General features: G+C 41.2%; 1 protein-coding gene and 1 long non-coding RNA gene across 4 annotated transcripts in view; both read right to left on the minus strand.

Annotated features, from left to right (window-relative positions):
• The window catches only part of LOC110528460 (uncharacterized), a 29,301-nt gene extending 22,571 nt beyond the window's left edge, over positions 1-6,730 (minus strand). For both annotated transcript variants that reach the window (XR_002474258.3, XR_016497425.1), the window contains exon 1: positions 6,593-6,730. This is a non-coding gene — a long non-coding RNA (uncharacterized LOC110528460). The remainder of the gene's footprint in view (positions 1-6,592) is intronic.
• A 936-nt stretch (positions 6,731-7,666) lies between these two features.
• Positions 7,667-17,814, minus strand: zmat1 (zinc finger matrin-type 1). Of its 2 annotated transcripts, none has more exons than XM_021610546.3 (7): positions 17,644-17,814; positions 15,050-15,150; positions 14,667-14,741; positions 13,967-14,114; positions 9,746-10,015; positions 9,444-9,534; positions 7,667-9,295 (listed from the first exon to the last, which is right to left on the minus strand). In XM_021610546.3, exons 1-7 carry the CDS (start codon positions 17,783-17,785, stop codon positions 8,272-8,274), a joined length of 1,851 nt encoding a protein of 616 aa, XP_021466221.2. In that variant the 5' UTR covers positions 17,786-17,814; the 3' UTR covers positions 7,667-8,271. The 2 variants fall into 2 exon arrangements, with proteins under 2 accessions (XP_021466221.2, XP_021466219.2); XM_021610544.3 differs by having other exon boundaries at positions 15,050-15,153.
• Positions 17,815-18,060: the final 246 nt, after the last annotated feature.

An 18,060-nucleotide genomic window follows, 5' to 3' on the forward strand; every position in this document is an offset into this window, starting at 1 on the left:
GGGCTTCATCAGATCCCGAGCATAAAGAAGGCTCGGGTTTTATGCTGTTGTCTCAAAGACCAAAAAAGAGACCTCCAAGATGCAGGCCAGCCCTTAAAAAGTGCAGGTTAACCGTTAAAAGAAACCCAGTAAGTCGAAGGCGACGTAAAGTGAGTAGGTCTGGACCAAAAACGTCAAAAAGAATACTCAGAAGTATTTTCTAAAAGAACAAGCAACATGTCTCTTTTACACCGCATGTCCTCTGAAGCTATAAAGACAGAGCTCGATCTTTTCACGGCCCCCTTAACCCAACATTCAATAGAGAGGTCCAGTTATGTGGATATAGCCCCATTCTCGGCCATTACAGACAACGGTCCTACAGAATTGTTCATACCAGGCCACGGTGACAACTACCTGGACCTCAACAACACCTTGGTGCATTTACGTCTCAAAGTCACCAAAAGAGATGGTACTAATATTGCAAACAATGCCAAAGTGAGTTTTATTAATTACCCCTTGGCGACCATCTTCTCCCAAGTGGATGTGACATTGGGTGAACGCCTAATCAGTCAAAGCAGTGCCACCTATCCTTATAGGGCTATCCTGGAATGTTTACTAAACTACTCCGAAGACACTCTGAAGACACAGTTCAGCCCCGGGCTGTTTAGCAAGGATACTGCAGGAGCATCTATGGAAGACATAGACCCCAGCACAGGTGAAAACAAAGGACTGGAGGCATGTGCTCGCTACTGTGCTGAATCTCGAGAGTTTCATCTGCTAGGGCCTATACACTCGGACATTTTCTTTCAAGAACGTTTACTCTTAAATTCAGTTGATTTAAGGCTAAAATTAACCAGGGCCAAGGATGAGTTTTGTCTGATGTCTGCCCAAGACGGTAACTTTAGTTTAAAAGTGTTGGGGGCTACACTTTTTATTAAAAAAGTGTCTGTATCTCCGGCCGTTCGTCTGGGTGATTCACAGGCTTTGATGAAAGGAAATTCCCTTTCCCCTCTCCAGAGAATTACCATGAAAACGTTTAGCATACCAGTGGGAAGTAGAATCTGTAGTCAAGAATCTGTTTCTAGGCCCTTTACCCCGCTACATCGTTATAGGCTTGGTTGATCATGCCTCTAATACGGGCAGCTTACATAAAAACCCTTTTAATTTTCAACATTTCAATGCAGAGTATGTAGCTCTCTGTCAGGACGGTCGGCAGGTCCCTGCTAAGGCTTTCCAACCACAATTTAATAACATATCGTGTGAGAATTTTACAATCTATTCCTGGCTACCGGGAGGCATCTAAAAGATCTCTCTTTACCTATTGACAGAAATGGGTTACACATTGTATGCGTTCAATTTATCACCTGATGATGACACCTCAGGATATCTGTCTGTGGTGTCCCAAGGTAACCTCAGGCTGGAAATAAGTTTCCGTACACCTTTAGCTTGTACAGTTAGTATGATTGTTTATGCATGCTCTGATTCAATCTTGGAAGTGAATGCCCGAATACAGGTCTTAGTGGATTATTATTAAGATATTAAGGATCGTTGAGCAAAAACATGAATTCCCAAGAGTTAGAAGGTCTAATGAGCCGCTTGATTGGAAAACAATTTTGTGGAGTATGGGCTTGTGATGAACTACCTATTGAGAAATGGAAGGAGCGACCCGGCCATGTTTATTGTCAGTACCCATCCTAAACACATGCCGGGTGACATTGTCTAGCTTTGACATTGGAGGAGGAAGAAAAATCTAAACTTTTTTTGATTCCTACGGCTTTCCCCCCGGATTTTCACATTTCCCCCATCTATTAAACAGTTTTTGAGCAAAACTGGATCAAAGATCTACTACAGCATCAAACAAGTACAAGATAACCTTTCCACTACATGTGGTCAACACTGTGTTTTCTTCCTATGCCATTGAGCCCGTGGAGTTTCTTCTGAAGATGATGTGTCTCTTTATAATGATGATTTATGAAGTAATGATAGCGTCGTAGATTGTTTTGTTAGAAAATATCAAATGTGTTCAAGTATGTGTCCTTTAATAAATCCTCTTGTGGCTGCGATCCCCGTACAGGGATCAACATCAGGGGAAATTTCATTGTGACAACTAAAAATACAACGTCGTAACATTAAACATTCTTGAAAATGCAAGTGTCATACATCCTTCAAAAGACTAGGATCTTGGTAATCAAACTATGTTTTCCGATTTAAAATAGCTATTACAGAGAACAAATACCATGCTTTTATTTGAGAAGAGCAATCAACAACAAAAACATTTTCCGCCATGACAGTTTTTACACATTCACATCTGAAGGTAAAATTATGACTTACATTCTGATATCTTGCTCTTATTTCTCTTCCTGAGGGTCCCAGTGATCAAATGAAGTGCCGTTTTCTTTGATAAAATCCATTTTTATAGCCTAAATCGAAACATTTTGTAACCCGTTTGTGCCGTGATGGGTTAGATGGAATGATATATGTGTAAATGTATCTGTAGCAGGAGGCGAGGTACACAAGGCCTGTGGTTGAGACAGAATGTTTAGATAAGGCTGTTAAGTGGTATGGAATGTGACTGGGGTGGAGATCTATGGGGGCTCATAAATGAAGGTTGTGGTGAATGAGTGGTATCATTCCCAGAGACTACAGTGCCTTGCGAAAGTATTTGGCCCCCTTGAACTTTGCAACCCTTTGCCACATTTCAGGCTTCAAACATAAAGATATAAAACTGTATTTTTTTGTGAAGAATCAACAACAAGTGGGACACAATCATGAAGTGGAACGACATTTATTGGATATTTCAAACTTTTTTAACAAATCAAAAACTGAAAAATTGGGCGTGCAAAATTATTCAGCCCCCTTAAGTTAATACTTTGTAGCGCCACCTTTTGCTGCGATTACAGCTGTAAGTCGCTTGGGGTATGTCTCTATCAGTTTTGCACATCGAGAGACTGACATTTTTTCCCATTCCTCTTTGCAAAACAGCTCGAGCTCAGTGAGGTTGGATGGAGAGCATTTGTGAACAGCAGTTTTCAGTTCTTTCCACAGATTCTCGATTGGATTCAGGTCTGGACTTTGACTTGGCCATTCTAACACCTGGATATGTTTATTTTTGAACCATTCCATTGTAGATTTTGCTTTATGGTTTGGATCATTGTCTTGTTGGAAGACAAATCTCCGTCCCAGTCTCAGGTCTTTTGCAGACTCCATCAGGTTTTCCTCCAGAATGGTCCTGTATTTGGCTCCATCCATCTTCCCATCAATTTTAACCATCTTCCCTGTCCCTGCTGAAGAAAAGCAGGCCCAAACCATGATGCTGCCACCACCATGTTTGACAGTGGGATGGTGTGTTCAGGGTGATGAGCTGTGTTGCTTTTACGCCAAACATAACGTTTTGCATTGTTGCCAAAAAGTTCAATTTTGGTTTCATCTGACCAGAGCACCTTCTTCCACATGTTTGGTGTGTCTCCCAGGTGGCTTGTGGCAAACTTTAAACGACACTTTTTATGGATATCTTTAAGAAATGGTTTTCTTCTTGCCACTCTTCCATAAAGGACAGATTTGTGCAATATACGACTGATTGTTGTCCTATGGACAGAGTCTCCCACCTCAGCTGTAGATCTCTGCAGTTCATCCAGAGTGATCATGGGCCTCTTGGCTGCATCTCTGATCAGTCTTCTCCTTGTATGAGCTGAAAGTTTAGAGGGACGGCCAGGTCTTGGTAGATTTGCAGTGGTCTGATACTCCTTCCATTTCAATATTATCGCTTGCACAGTGCTCCTTGGGATGTTTAAAGCTTGGGAAATCTTTTTGTATCCAAATCCGGCTTTAAACTTCTTCACAACAGTATATCGGACCTGCCTGGTGTGTTCCTTGTTCTTCATAATGCTCTCTGCGCTTTTAACGGACCTCTGAGACTATCACAGTGCAGGTGCAATTATTCGGAGACTTGATTACACACAGGTGGATTGTATTTATCATCATTAGTCATTTAGGTCAACATTGGATCATTCAGAGATCCTCACTGAACTTCTGGAGAGAGTTTGCTGCACTGAAAGTAAAGGGGCTGAATAATTTTGCACGCCCAATTTTTCAGTTTTTGATTTGTTAAAAAAGTTTGAAATATCCAATAAATGTCGTTCCACTTCATGATTGTGTCCCACTTGTTGTTGATTCTTCACAAAAAATACAGTTTTATATCTTTATGTTTGAAGCCTGAAATGTGGCAAAAGGTCACAAAGTTCAAGGGGGCCGAATACTTTCGCAAGGCACTGTATGTATATTGCTACAGGAGTAGGAGAGGGAGGACAGCTAACTGTGCACAATATAGGGACAATTATGATATTAAATTGAACGTTACACATACCCAGATCATGGTGAAAGTAGCAGAGATAGTGTTGGCATTTCAGACACTATTGTCAACTTTCAAGAAACCTGTGACTCAGAGTTTTGTTAGGTTGGATATTATTTCAATGTCATTAATCTTTCCCAATTTCAAACAGCCAGTGAACCCTTTGACAGATTCCATACAGTAGTTAGTCACGGCAGTCGCTGTAGGGACAGTAATTAAAGGAGGCTATGGTAACAGCATGGAATTGGACTACGGCACAAATGAGGGAGTTTGAGGTATGCGTCATGGGCAGTGTCAGTGGTAGCAGGGGTTAATTTAGTGCCATTGTTGGGAAATCATTTTATGAGGACTTGTGCCACATGGCTTGGTAGCTGGTAATTGGGAGACCGATGGGAGTACAAGGGGCTGTTATTCACGTCACAAATTAGTAATCTGGCCATACTGGGAGTTTTTGTTGTACTGTTGTCAGGAAATGACCCATGCGTTGCAGTGTGTATATACCCAGGTGGACGCAGCACATGAGGAGCAGGAGATAACCGAGGGCACGGGATGAATTCTGGAGATTGAGTGTACATCCAGATACACCAGGCCGGGGTGTTGGGACAGCGTTGGTCTGGTCCACACACAGTACTCCTTACAGCACCTGCAGCGGTAAAGATCGTCATGTCTCTCCTTGGTGGGTTCACAGTTCTCACGTGAAGTGAGGTCCAGCTGCATAATGGGTGAGCTTGAAGACGCCATGACAGAGGAAGCAGAGCTAAAGAGTGAAAGGAAGACTAGTTTCCACTGTAGACATGCAGATGGGTTGGGTCTAGGAGCTACTTTAACCACCATAGTTGGGTTGGGTTAGCTGCTTTATTGGTTAATGCATCATATGAAAGGATAGATGTTGGGGTAATTGTGCTCTAAACATTTTGGAGGCATTGATGTGAAAGTCTATACAGTGCTGGGTTACCTCATGAGTATGTAGCGTTGATTAGGGATATGCACTTGCTTATCAGGTGACAAAGAAGGAGATGTGGAGCAAAGTGATAATGCCATGGCTTGGGAACACCTCTTGGATCCTGTGGTCTGACTGGGAACTGGGCGAAAGCATGAGGAGGCTTTTTAGGGCTTCCATTTTTACCAAACTCAGCAGAAAAGTGTCCTGAAGGCATAGTAACGTGAATAGAGTGGGAATTGTCATGCTATCAAACTTTGGGTTTTCATGCATATATAATTATGCATAGCTTACCACATTGTTAATACTGTTATGTTTTGTGTTTCTCGTTGCTTTTCAAGTCTTGTGCTATCACTCTCTTAGGAACCAGAAGGAGAAAGGTGAAATGAAAGGAGTCAACGGCTCCAGCGGACATAATATCAGTGTTCTATGAGAAATGGAAATAAGATTGTGTGTGGTGTGATCATAGAACAGAGGACATAAGTCTCTGAGTTTGTAAACCTCATGGTGAATGTTAATCATGTTTAGGTTAATTTTGTGTTTATATATTTTTAATCATTGTTTGTCCATTTTTAAGTACTTTCCAAGTGTATGTAACGTTGAACAGTATGATATCAGGTGTTCAAAAAGGGGGGACTGATATGTTTGGATCTGAGGGGTGCCATAGCCGAGGGGCTACACCAGAGGTTAATGATTATCTGTAGGAAGAAGGTATATGGGGGGTGCAATTAAGCTTGGAATGTACTGAGTGTAGGGAAAGCGATCACATGTGGCAGGCATTGATATGGGGGGAAGAGCCATGGATTAGTGATGAAGGGGGTCGAGGACAGGTCAGGTCACGTTAAGGTAGAAGAAAAGTTCATTACCTGTATCACTTAGTTTCCTGCCTACCAATAAAGATACAATGTTTAGTGAGGAGACTCCACCCAAAGTGGGGTATATATACCACAACTATTGTAAACATGTTTTTGTCTAATGTAGCTGTATTGACCCTTTGGGAAGAATAAACTTAGTTTAAAACCTCTCTGGGATATGTGGGACGCTAGTGTCCCACCTGGCCAAAAGCCAGAGAAAATGCAGAGCGCCAAATTCAAATAAATTACTATAAAAATCTAACTTTCATGAAATCACATGTAAGATACCAAATTAAAGCTACACATGTTGTGAATCCAGCCAACATGTCAGATTTCAAAAAGGCTTTTCGGGCAAAAGCAAACGATGCTATTATCTGAGGATAGCACCATAGTAAACCAAGAGAGAAAACATATTTCAACCCTGCAGGCTCGACACAAAACGCAGAAATAAAAATATAAATCATGCCTTACCTTTGACGAGCTTCTTCTGTTTGCACTCCAATATGTCCCATTAAACATCACACATGGTCCTTTTGTTCGATTAATTCCGTCGATATATATCCAAAATGTCCATTTATTTGGAGAGTTTGATCCAGAAAAACACTGGTTCCAACTTGCAACGTGACTACAAAATATATCAAAAGTTATCTGTAAACTTTGCCAAAACATTTCAAACTACTTTTGTAATACAACTTTAGGTATTTTTTCAAGTAAATAATCGATGAAATTGAAGACAGGATGATCTGTGTTCAATACAGGAAGAAAACAAACTGACGCTACCTTTCTGGTCACGTGCCTCTAACAAACAATACACTTGAAGTGACCCTCGTTTTGAACAGGGCTACTTCTTCATTACACAAAGGAAAAACCTCAACCAATTTCTAAAGACTGGTGACATCCAGTGGAAGCGGTAGGAACTGCAAGAAGGTCCCTTAGAAATCTGAATTCCCAATGAAAACCCATTGAAAAGAGAGTGACCTCAAAAAAACAAAAAAATCTGAATGGTTTTTCCTTGGGGTTTCGCATGCTACATAAATTCTGTTATACTCACAGACATGATTCAAACAGTTTAAGAAACGTCAGTGTTTTCTATCCAAATCTACTAATAATATGCATATCTTATCTTCTAGGGATGAGTAGCAGGCAGTTGAATTTGGGCATGTATTTCATCCGGACGTGAAAATACTGCCCCATCACCAAGAAGTTATTAAGTTTTCATGGTTCTAATTCTCAGAGTAAAAACTCAACAGTTTTAACTGTTTATATGTAGGATAATGTTTTAATGGTTTGTCAGTCTATTTTTAAATCGTATTTAATTATTTCATACATTTGACATGTGTTAAGGCCACACAGAGGGCCAGAGATGACTACAGACACCTGTGATAATCTGAAGTTCCAAAATGGGCCACTAGATGTTTTGTGGCAGGTTACATAAAACCCTTGAAAGATACAGTACCAAAACTATGGTATTTAAAAGGTAAACTTAAAAAGTTTCTAGTAATATACCCTCCCTTTGTAACCTTACATAAAACACAGGAAATCACATTTTTGACTGCACTGGGCCTTTAATGTCATTGCAACATTATATTATTTTGCGCCGTGAAGTGTGCTGTTACTTCAAAATGGATGTGCAATAGAGTTGCGTGTCGAGGTTGCCGACAACATGACATATTTCTTGTACACCCATCATCTCGCTGTCAGAAGCACGTTATAGCAGACGTAATAAACAGTCATGGCAGCTGATGTGAATAAACTATATTACATTCATGACACAAACTCTTATTTTACACTAAGCATATGGCTAGCCAGCTAGCATTACTACACTACTGCTTGTGTCATGACTGTGTAAAGTCAGTCGTCGTAAGCCAATGTTGTTGTCGTTGTTGACGTCTGCAATGTCCGGCTTGACAGCTGTAAAACTTGGAACATACTTAACGCGTTAAGACGTCTAGTGACATCATCAAGAGCTGACAGTTGGTGAACATAAAAAAACAAGAACATGGGAACAAAGTTCGGGAAGCACGTAGAACTTGGTTGCTTTTGTTCATGTTCACCAACTGTATACATTTTATCATGTCACTAGACATATTTGCATTGAGTATGTTCCTGGCTTTAGTCTTCAGATGGTGGGTTCCAGGAGGTTCTCTGCATCACAAGCCTATGATGGACTCATCCCATAGCTTTTCCTCCTCTGTCCTGGTGTCCACTTTCTCCTTGGTCTTCTTCTTGTCTTTCCTGTGTTTGGCCTTGGTCTCCTTGGCCTGCTCCCTCTCTTCTATCGCTTCCTGAATCTCAGCCTGAATATGCACCTCCTTCTCCTCTCCTCTTCCCACCCTTTCCTCTGTACTCTCTTCTTTCTCCTCCTTCCTTCCTTCTTTTTCTTCATCCTCTTCCCGGCGTTTCTTTGCCCTGTGTCCCTCCCTGTGACTCCTGCTACTATAGTGCAGTCTTTTTCTCTTCCTCTTACTCTCTTCCTCCGCTTCTTCGTCATGCTCTCTTCCTCTCCTCCCTTCTGTGTCATCATCTCTTAGACTCTTCCCTCTCCTCCTCCTCTTCCTCTCCTCTGAGTCCTCCTCCCTCGCCCTCCTCCCTCTCTCCTTCCTCATCTTCCTTTTCCTCCTCTTCCTCTCTCTGTGCCTGTAGTCACTGTCACTGCTGTCACTGCTGTCACTGCTGCTGCTGTAGGAAGAGGAGGAGCTTGTGTAGGAAGAGGAGGAGCTTGAACATTCATTGTCCCTCCCCCTGGCTTTAGGCCAGCCAATAAAGCCTGCCGGAGCAGATCCTGGAGGGAAGGGCTGAGGGAAAGTGTGGCCCCAGGCCGTTTGCTCATAGGTGACTCCCTTGAACCCAAAGTGAGTGGGAGGAGCCTGATAGGGCGGGCACCAAAGTGGAGGAGGATAAAAGGCAGCAGCAGGATGCAGAGGAAGAGAGGTGAGAGGAAGAGGAGGGCGGGAAGAAGGAGGAAGGCCCAAGGTGGTTTTATTTTGGCCGTCAACCTTGCTGAGGTTCGCTTCTCCTTCTCCCTCTTCTTCCTCCTCTTCCCCGGTAGCCCCGAAGCTGGTTTTTGGGGCTATACCACGGGCCTTCTGCACGTGGATGTAGTCGGCCAATTCATCTGCGAACGAATCATACACCTTCTTCTGAGACTTGCATAGGTCAACAACCTTCTTCTCTCTGATGGGACACAGGGTGAGAGCCAAAGGGTTACATGCTTTGACATAGTGCATAGCTGGGAACTTAGTGAAAATTATCTGTTTTGAGGAAACAAAGTGTGTTCTTCATGAAATGTATGAGGACAAAATGAATGTGGCTGTCCTCTTACTTGATCTGGTGCTTGTTTCCTTGCATGTGAGCGTGGTACATCTCCACAGAGTCAAGCTTAATGTTACACACCGGACATGTGAAGGAGTTGGCTGCAAACAGGAATAGTGGACAGAATATCATAATTACTCCTCAGAGGAGACAGAAACCTTGTTTTTGCATTTTGGGAGAAGATGGAGCTATTTGAGGGATTAAAAACCTTGGCCAATTACTTCCTTTCCTCTCCGGGCATGCTTTCCTTTCCACCCATTTCACTGACAGGTCTATTCCCACAGAGAGACAGACAGCATAGGGCATGGGTACCTTGTGCAGGGTCCTCTCCCAGGTCTTTGAGCAGCTGCTGGCGGGAGTGGTTCCTCTGGTGCTTGCGGCCGGCGTAGTGCTGCTGGGCCATGTGGGGGTTGTTGAAGGAGGCGGCACACAGGCGGCAGTGCTTGTTAGGGTCACTCAGGTCCACAGTCTCTGAGGTGTTCTGGGGTCCCTTCCCCCCCTCCTCGACCATTCCCTGGTCAATGCCAGAGGCCTGGAGTGGGCCTGCTTTGGCCAACCCGAGGCCCCTTTGAGGGAGAGTGTCTGATAGCGAAAGAGAGATGTGTGGGTTCAGTTTTAACCACTGACTATAATAGTATTAGATTAATTGTACTAACCTGCCTATTAGGCAGAGTGAAATAAACTTTAACACAATGAACACACTACAGTCATATAAGCAGTACTTACCTGTCAATTAGAGTGATATAGGCTGTACTTACCTGTCTATTAGACAGAACTTACCAGTCTATTAAACAGTGTGATAGAGGCAGTACATACCAGTCTATTAGAAAGATTGATATAGACAATAGTTACCTGTCTATTAGACAGAGTGATATAGGCAGTACCGAACAGTCAATTAGACAGGCTGATATAGGCAGTACTTACCTGTCTATTAGACAGTGTGATATAGGCTCAACCAACCTGTCAATTAGACAGAGTGATATAGGCTGTACTAACCTGTCTATTAGACACGAGTGATATAGGAAGTACTAACCTGTCTATTAGACAGTGTGATATAGGCATTACTAACCTGTCAATTACAGCGTGATATAGGCTATACTAACCTGTATATCAGACAGTGTGATATAGGCAGTACTAACCTGTCTATTAGACAGTGTGATATAGGCTGTACTGACCTGGCTATTACAGAGTGATATAGGCTGTACTAACCATCCTATTAGAAAGTGTGCTTAGGCAGTACTAACCTGTCTATTAGACAGTGTGACATAGGCTGTACTAACCTGTCTATAAGACATAATGAGATAGGCTGTACTAACCTGTCTATTAGACAGAATGATATAGGCTGTACTAACCTGTCTATTAGACAGAGTGATATAGGCTGTACTAACCTGTCTATTAGACAGAGTGATATAGGCTGTACTAACCTGTCTATTAGACAGAGTGAAATAGGCAGTACTAACCTGTCTATTAGACAGTGTGATATAGGCTGTACTAACCTGCCTATTAGACAGAGTGATGCAGGCTGTACTAACCTGTCTATTATACAAAGTGATATAGTCTGTGCTAACCTGTCTATTAGACAGTGTGAAATAGGCAGTACTAACATTTCTATTAGACAGTGTGATACAGGCTGTACTAACCTGTCTATTAGACAGTGTGATATAGGCTGTACTAACCTGTCTATTAGACAGAGTGATGCAGGCTGTACTAACCTGTCTATTATACAAAGTGATATAGTCTGTACTAACCTGTCTATTAGACAGTGTGAAATAGGCAGTACTAACATTTCTATTAGACAGTGTGACATAGGCTGTACTAACCTGTCTATAAGACAGAATGATATAGGCTGTACTAACCTGTCTATTAGACAGAATGATATAGGCTGTACTAACCTGTCTATTAGACAGAGTGATATAGGCTGTACTAACCTGTCTATTAGACAGAGTGATATAGGCTGTACTAACCTGTCTATTAGACAGAGTGAAATAGGCAGTACTAACCTGTCTATTAGACAGTGTGATATAGGCTGTACTAACCTGCCTATTAGACAGAGTGATGCAGGCTGTACTAACCTGTCTATTATACAAAGTGATATAGTCTGTGCTAACCTGTCTATTAGACAGTGTGAAATAGGCAGTACTAACATTTCTATTAGACAGTGTGATACAGGCTGTACTAACCTGTCTATTAGACAGTGTGATATAGGCTGTACTAACCTGTCTATTAGACAGAGTGATGCAGGCTGTACTAACCTGTCTATTATACAAAGTGATATAGTCTGTACTAACCTGTCTATTAGACAGTGTGAAATAGGCAGTACTAACATTTCTATTAGACAGTGTGACATAGGCTGTACTAACCTGTCTATAAGACAGAATGATATAGGCTGTACTAACCTGTCTATTAGACAGAGTGATATAGGCAGTACTAACCTGTCTATTAGACAGAGTGATATAGGCAGTGCTAACCTGTCTATTAGACAGAATGATATAGGCTGTACTAACCTGTCAATTAGACAGAGTGATATAGGCAGTACTAATCTGTCTATTAGACAGAGTGATATAGGCAGTACTAACCTGTCTATTAGACAGAATGATATAGGCTGTACTAACCTGTCTATTAGACAGAGTGATATAGGCTGTACTAACCTGTCTATTAGAAAGTGTGATATAGGCTGTACTAACCTGTCAATTAGACAGAGTGATATAGGCAGTACTAATCTGTCTATTAGACAGTGTGATATAGGCTGTGCTAACTTGCCTATTAGACAGTATGAAATAGGCAGTACTAACCTGTCAATTAGACAGAGTGATGCAGGCTGTACTAACCTGTCTATTATACAAAGTGATATAGTCTGTGCTAACCTGTCTATTGGACAGTGTGAAATAGGCAGTACTAACATTTCTATTAGACAGTGTGATACAGGCTGTACTAACCTGTCTATTAGACAGTGTGATATAGGCTGTACTAACCTGTCTATTAGACAGAGTGATGCAGGCTGTACTAACCTGTCTATTATACAAAGTTATATAGTCTGTGCTAACCTGTCTATTAGACAGTGTGAAATAGGCAGTACTAACCTGTCTATTAGACAGAGTGATATAGGCAGTACTAACCTGTCTATTAGACAGTACTAACATGTATATTAGACAGTGTGATACAGGCTGTACTAACCTGTCTATTAGACAGTGTGATATAGTCTGTGCTAACCTGTCTATTAGACAGTGTGAAATAGGCAGTACTAGCATGTCTATTAGACAGAGTGATATAGGCTGTACTAACCTGTCTATTAGACAGTGTGATTAGGCTGTACTAACCTGTCTATTAGACAGTGTGATATAGGCAGTACTAACCTGTCTATTAGACAGTGTGATACAGGCAGTACTAACCTGTGTATCAGACAGTGTGATAGGCTGTACTAACCTGTCTATTACAGTGTGATATAGGCTGTACTAACCTGTCTATTAGAAAGTGTGATATAGGCTGTACTAACCTGTCTATTAGACAGAGTGATACAGGCTGTACTAACCTGTCTATTATACAAAGTGATATAGGCTGTACTAACCTGTCTATTAGACAGTGTGATATAGGCAGTACTAGCGTGTCTATTAGACAGCGTGATATAGGCAGTACTAACCTGTGTATTAGACAGAATGATATAGGCAGTACTAACCTGTCTATTAGACAGTGTGATATAGGCAGTACTAACCTGTCTATTAGACAGAGGGAAATAGGCAGTAATAACCTGTCTATTAGACAGTGTGATATAGGCAGTACTAACCTGTCTATTAGACAGAGGGAAATAGGCAGTACTAACCTGTGTATTAGACAGTGTGATATAGGCTGTACTAACCTGTCTATTAGACAGTGTGATAGGCTGTACTAACCTGTCTATTAGACAGTGTGATATAGGCTATACTAACCTGTCAATAAAACAGTGTGATATAGGCAGTACTAACATTTCTATTAGACAGAGTGATTTAGGCTGTACTAACCTGTCTATTAGACAGAGTGATTTAGGCTGTACTAACCTGTCTATTAGACAGTGTGATATAGGCAGTACTAACCTGTCTATTAGACATAGTGATATAGGCAGTACTAACCTGTCTATTACAGTGTGATATTGGCTGTATTAACCTGTCTATTAGACAGAGTGATATAGGCTATACTAACCTGTCTATTAGACAGTGTGATATAGGCTGTACTAACCTGTCTATTAGACAGTGTGATATAGGCTATACTAACATGTCTATTAGACAGTGTGATATAGGCAGTACTAGCGTGTCTATTAGACAGAGTGATATAGGCTGTACTAACCTGTCTATTAGACAGTGTGATATAGGCTATACTAACATGTCTATTAGACAGTGTGATATAGGCTGTACTAACCTGTCTATTAGACAGTGTGATATAGGCTATACTAACATGTCTATTAGACAGTGTGATATAGGCAGTACTAGCGTGTCTATTAGACAGAGTGATATAGGCTGTACTAACCTATCTATTAGACAGTGTGATATAGACCGTACTAACCTGCTGGCTGGGTGGTGGGATAGAGGGCCTGTTTTCTCAGGTTCTTGGCATGGACCTTGCCGTCGTAGTGGGAGCGGGCCACCACCGGAGAACTGAATACCATGCTGCACAGCTCACAGAAGCGGTCCTTGTCCATAGTGATTCCTCTCTGCTCAACACAACATCACACACCCACACTCATAACTGTAACAATAACATGATAGTCTACAACCTTTCAGAGGTTAATGCTCTCTAGAAGCTTATTGATTTCACCTGGATCGGGTTGGAACGCATTGGACCATGTCGGACCCATTACAACAACACTTTAGGGATGTGATCATGGCATTCACTGCAGGTAGCCTAGTGTTTAGAGCGTTGGGCCAGTAACCGAAAGGTTGCTGGATCAAATCCCCGAGCTGACAAGGTAAACATCTGTCGTTCTGCCCTTGAGCAAGCCAGTTAACCCACTGTTCCCCGGGCGCCCGAAGACGTGGATGTTGATTAAGGCAGCCCTCCGCACCTCTCTGACTCAGAGGGGTTGGGTTAAAAGCGGAAGACACATTTCAGTTGAAGGCATTCAGTTGTACAACAGACAACTCACTCACACACACACACACACACACACACACACACACGACTTGCCTAGTTTAAAAAATAAAATAAAAAAAATAAAAAATGCAAATAACATTTTGTCCAGGCATCTGTTCCATCAAAGTCTTACCTGGAAGTCTTTACTTCGTTTCTCATCTTTCTTGGTCTGCACGTAGAGTCTCACTTTCTGAGCATGCTTCTTTCCCTGCAGTCAGAGGGCATTATAATTTTTTTTCTCTAGCTTCTTTGCAGAGCTCAAACTGTACAGTTGGCTAACATTAAGACATTCAGCTCGTAAAATGAACACACTAAAATATGATGAGGAAGATGGTATCTGTTGAATTAAACTTGGGTTGGTGGGTAGACAGACACATTGGTGGTGGGTGGAGCAAGTTACCCCCAAACAATGTCAAGTGCGTTGAGACCTAAAGGAATGTACCGTTTAAATGTTATTGGTTATCATAATTACAACACAAGTGTTGAGACGTGGAAGACGGACACACACTCACATACCTCGTAGTGTGCGATCCTCTGGGACTCGAACAGCAGAGAAGCCTCACACACATGGCAGTGGCTGTCCGTGAAGAGACCCTTCAGGTCACTTTCTCCCAAGTCTGCTGGGAACAGGGAACGCTCCTTTAACATTTTTGAATGTTCAGAGAACGTTCTGAACAAAAGACTGGCTGGATGAAAGACAAAATACACAATACAAATGAAATCCTCAAAACAGAAGATAAATATTTGCACCATGCTGTGAAAAATAGAGTACATCTGTTGTTGTTGTGATTGCATGAATCACTGTGTGAAATGGATAATAAAGTTGAAAGAAAATACAAAAGAGAAAACCTGGGACATCGACCCACACGTGTACTGTACATAACCAAGACAAATAAAACAACTATGAAACATTGAGCTTATTGAAAGCAGCATCTGAGTTAAGAGCGACCATAGGTCTTCACTCAAGTCAACATCTTAGTCCACGTGTGCAGATGAATGAGAAAATGTTTGGACATTTGACAAAATGGAGAGGGCAAGTTGTAAGAGTAAGGAAATGTGACCATTTCGTTGGAAGAAACAATATGAAGTACAACTATAAAGAACCAACCTCACTACTCAGATTCAATTTTCTCGACCCAATGACTGCCAAACCTGAGTCTTGCAATAAATCAATGTCAGTCTTTGTTGCAAGTGAATTTCCCCACTGATGTTTAAATGTTTATATGTGATCTACAGTAACACTAATGCACTATTTGATTCATATTAGATTGATAAGATGTAATCTAATTTGGGGGTCATTAGGACCTTTTCTACTGATCATTTTGACAACAGAACGTAGACAAATCACTGTTCGCACATAACGTAGACACTGATATGATGCTGGAGATCATGAATGTGAGGTTAGAAAGTGCCCCTTTAATGTGATAAACTGGTATGAAAATCACTGATTCTAACCTACTGTGTCAATTGTGTAGGGTGAAAGCTCAGTTCATTACATGTACACTATCTACTTCACTACATAATGTATTCCAAGTATCAGATGTCTGAAGCCATAACACTCTTACTATCACTTTTACTGAATTGATCATTCCAAATGCTGTCAAGGCTCATTCTGAAATATAATAACAGAAAGCAACACATACTGTAATCTCTTGCATGCAGACGGTGTATCATGTACACTACCATCTTTCTGTAGAAGGAAGGACTAAAATTGAATTCACAGATGTGGCTGAAACTTTGGGTGAAGACAATGCACTGGTCCTCTGCCTAATCACAAATCATTTTAACTGTACCCCAATCATAAACCGTAAATTAGGCCTTAAAAACACTACGCAATGTTACTGATAACTTATCTGTCTGGATTATAAAGAGCCTATATTTTGCCTTGACTACACCCTGTAATATTAATTTAGAAATCAACTGTTTCCTTTCCCACTTGTTTGCTCTCCTAATTTTGAGAGGACTCCATGGAGAATAATTCACCGGCAGGCTACATACTAGGTTCATTGACGCATGCCCATGCTTGAATCTTGGGAGTTATAAATCATCGTTTCAAAACCATCTACAATTGAGAATGCACTTCGTGCTATTGCTAGAACTCAAAATGGCTATTGCTTCCACAACCTTTACTTTCAAAATGTCCCATTAAGAAACTGGATTTCTACACACATATACTACTTTAAAGTACAGTACTTACCAAATGTTAACCGCACCCTTTAGTGATGGTAAACAAGATAGCAGAAATAGAACTGAACTTGATGTTCAGAAGGTTTGAACACCAGTGTGTGGGCATTTTCAATATGGCTGATGTGAATTGACAGAATTGGCATACAAGTCCCTTACTACTGCACAAGATATAGTTATATTAAGTATAGCAATGAACTGAAAACAACTGTTTGTTCATGTTGACAACGTATTGGTATTGCATACTCTCTCCAGACAGTCATGTTGAGCACTGTGTAAAGAGATAGCCTATACCTAATAATGGAATTGAATGTAATACTAGACAAGTCAAAAAGTTTCACAAGAGGTAATACATGTATAGCTAGTTAGGCAGTGTTTTGAATAAATTAGCCAAGACCCTATTTCAAGACTGGTGACCCAGGTAAGACAAAAACAATGTGCCTTGCTGTGTATAGCTAGTTTCTTAACCCAGGCACCGGTTCTGATTGAATAGGAGTTGAATAACTAGTCAATAATTTCGTGCTAACCCATCCAATGTGACAGCAACTGTAGTGGGGGGATTGTGCTAGCAAATTGGCTTCAATGCAATGGCAGCTACTTTAGGGCCTCCCAGTCAAGTGTTTATACGTATTAGCTAACGTATAGCTAATAGTTAGCTAGCTGGCAGTGATTACAAGGATATGCGTAAAACGACGTTCACATGGGAAAGACACGATTGTTAACCGACAGAAAGTGGTCATATCGGATTACTAGCTCGCTAAAGTTGATCCTATCATAGGCAAAAGTGCCTAATTCGACATTTAACAGTTAGCTAACTTGCTAACTTTGAGAACGCCCTTGGCTAACGTCAGCATTGCTAGCTAGCTTGCTACGAACTGGGCATCCATTCACCAGACGCTGTAATTTCGCGTTCTTAATGAACTCACCTTCAATCTGTGAACTATTGGTATTATTAGTGTTTATTACTGTGTCAGCATCTGATACAGAAGCCACGTTATGAGTAGAAATAATGTTATTTTCAGTATCTGACTCCGCTAGCAGCGGAGCACAGATACTTCCCTTCTCCATCTTTCTTCCTATCTGAACAACGCAGGCGCAATGTGTCGATACATGTTAGCAGAACATGATAACTAAGATTACGTATTTAACCACGGTTATGTGAGCTATATGGATCACTCCAATCCAATATAGTGAAACATAACATGATTTACTCTCTGTAAAGTTAAAGTTTTGTTTTGACTTGGTTGGGAATTCTGTGTGCTCAACTTGCATATAATAACTGAGAACCTTTTACTGTATTGTTTATGTTTTTCTGCTCAATTGTATTTTCAAATCTGAACAAA

This window comes from Oncorhynchus mykiss, chromosome 7 (genome assembly GCF_057628025.1).
Source record: "Oncorhynchus mykiss isolate SJ-2025 chromosome 7, ASM5762802v1, whole genome shotgun sequence".
NCBI lineage: Eukaryota > Metazoa > Chordata > Actinopteri > Salmoniformes > Salmonidae > Oncorhynchus > Oncorhynchus mykiss.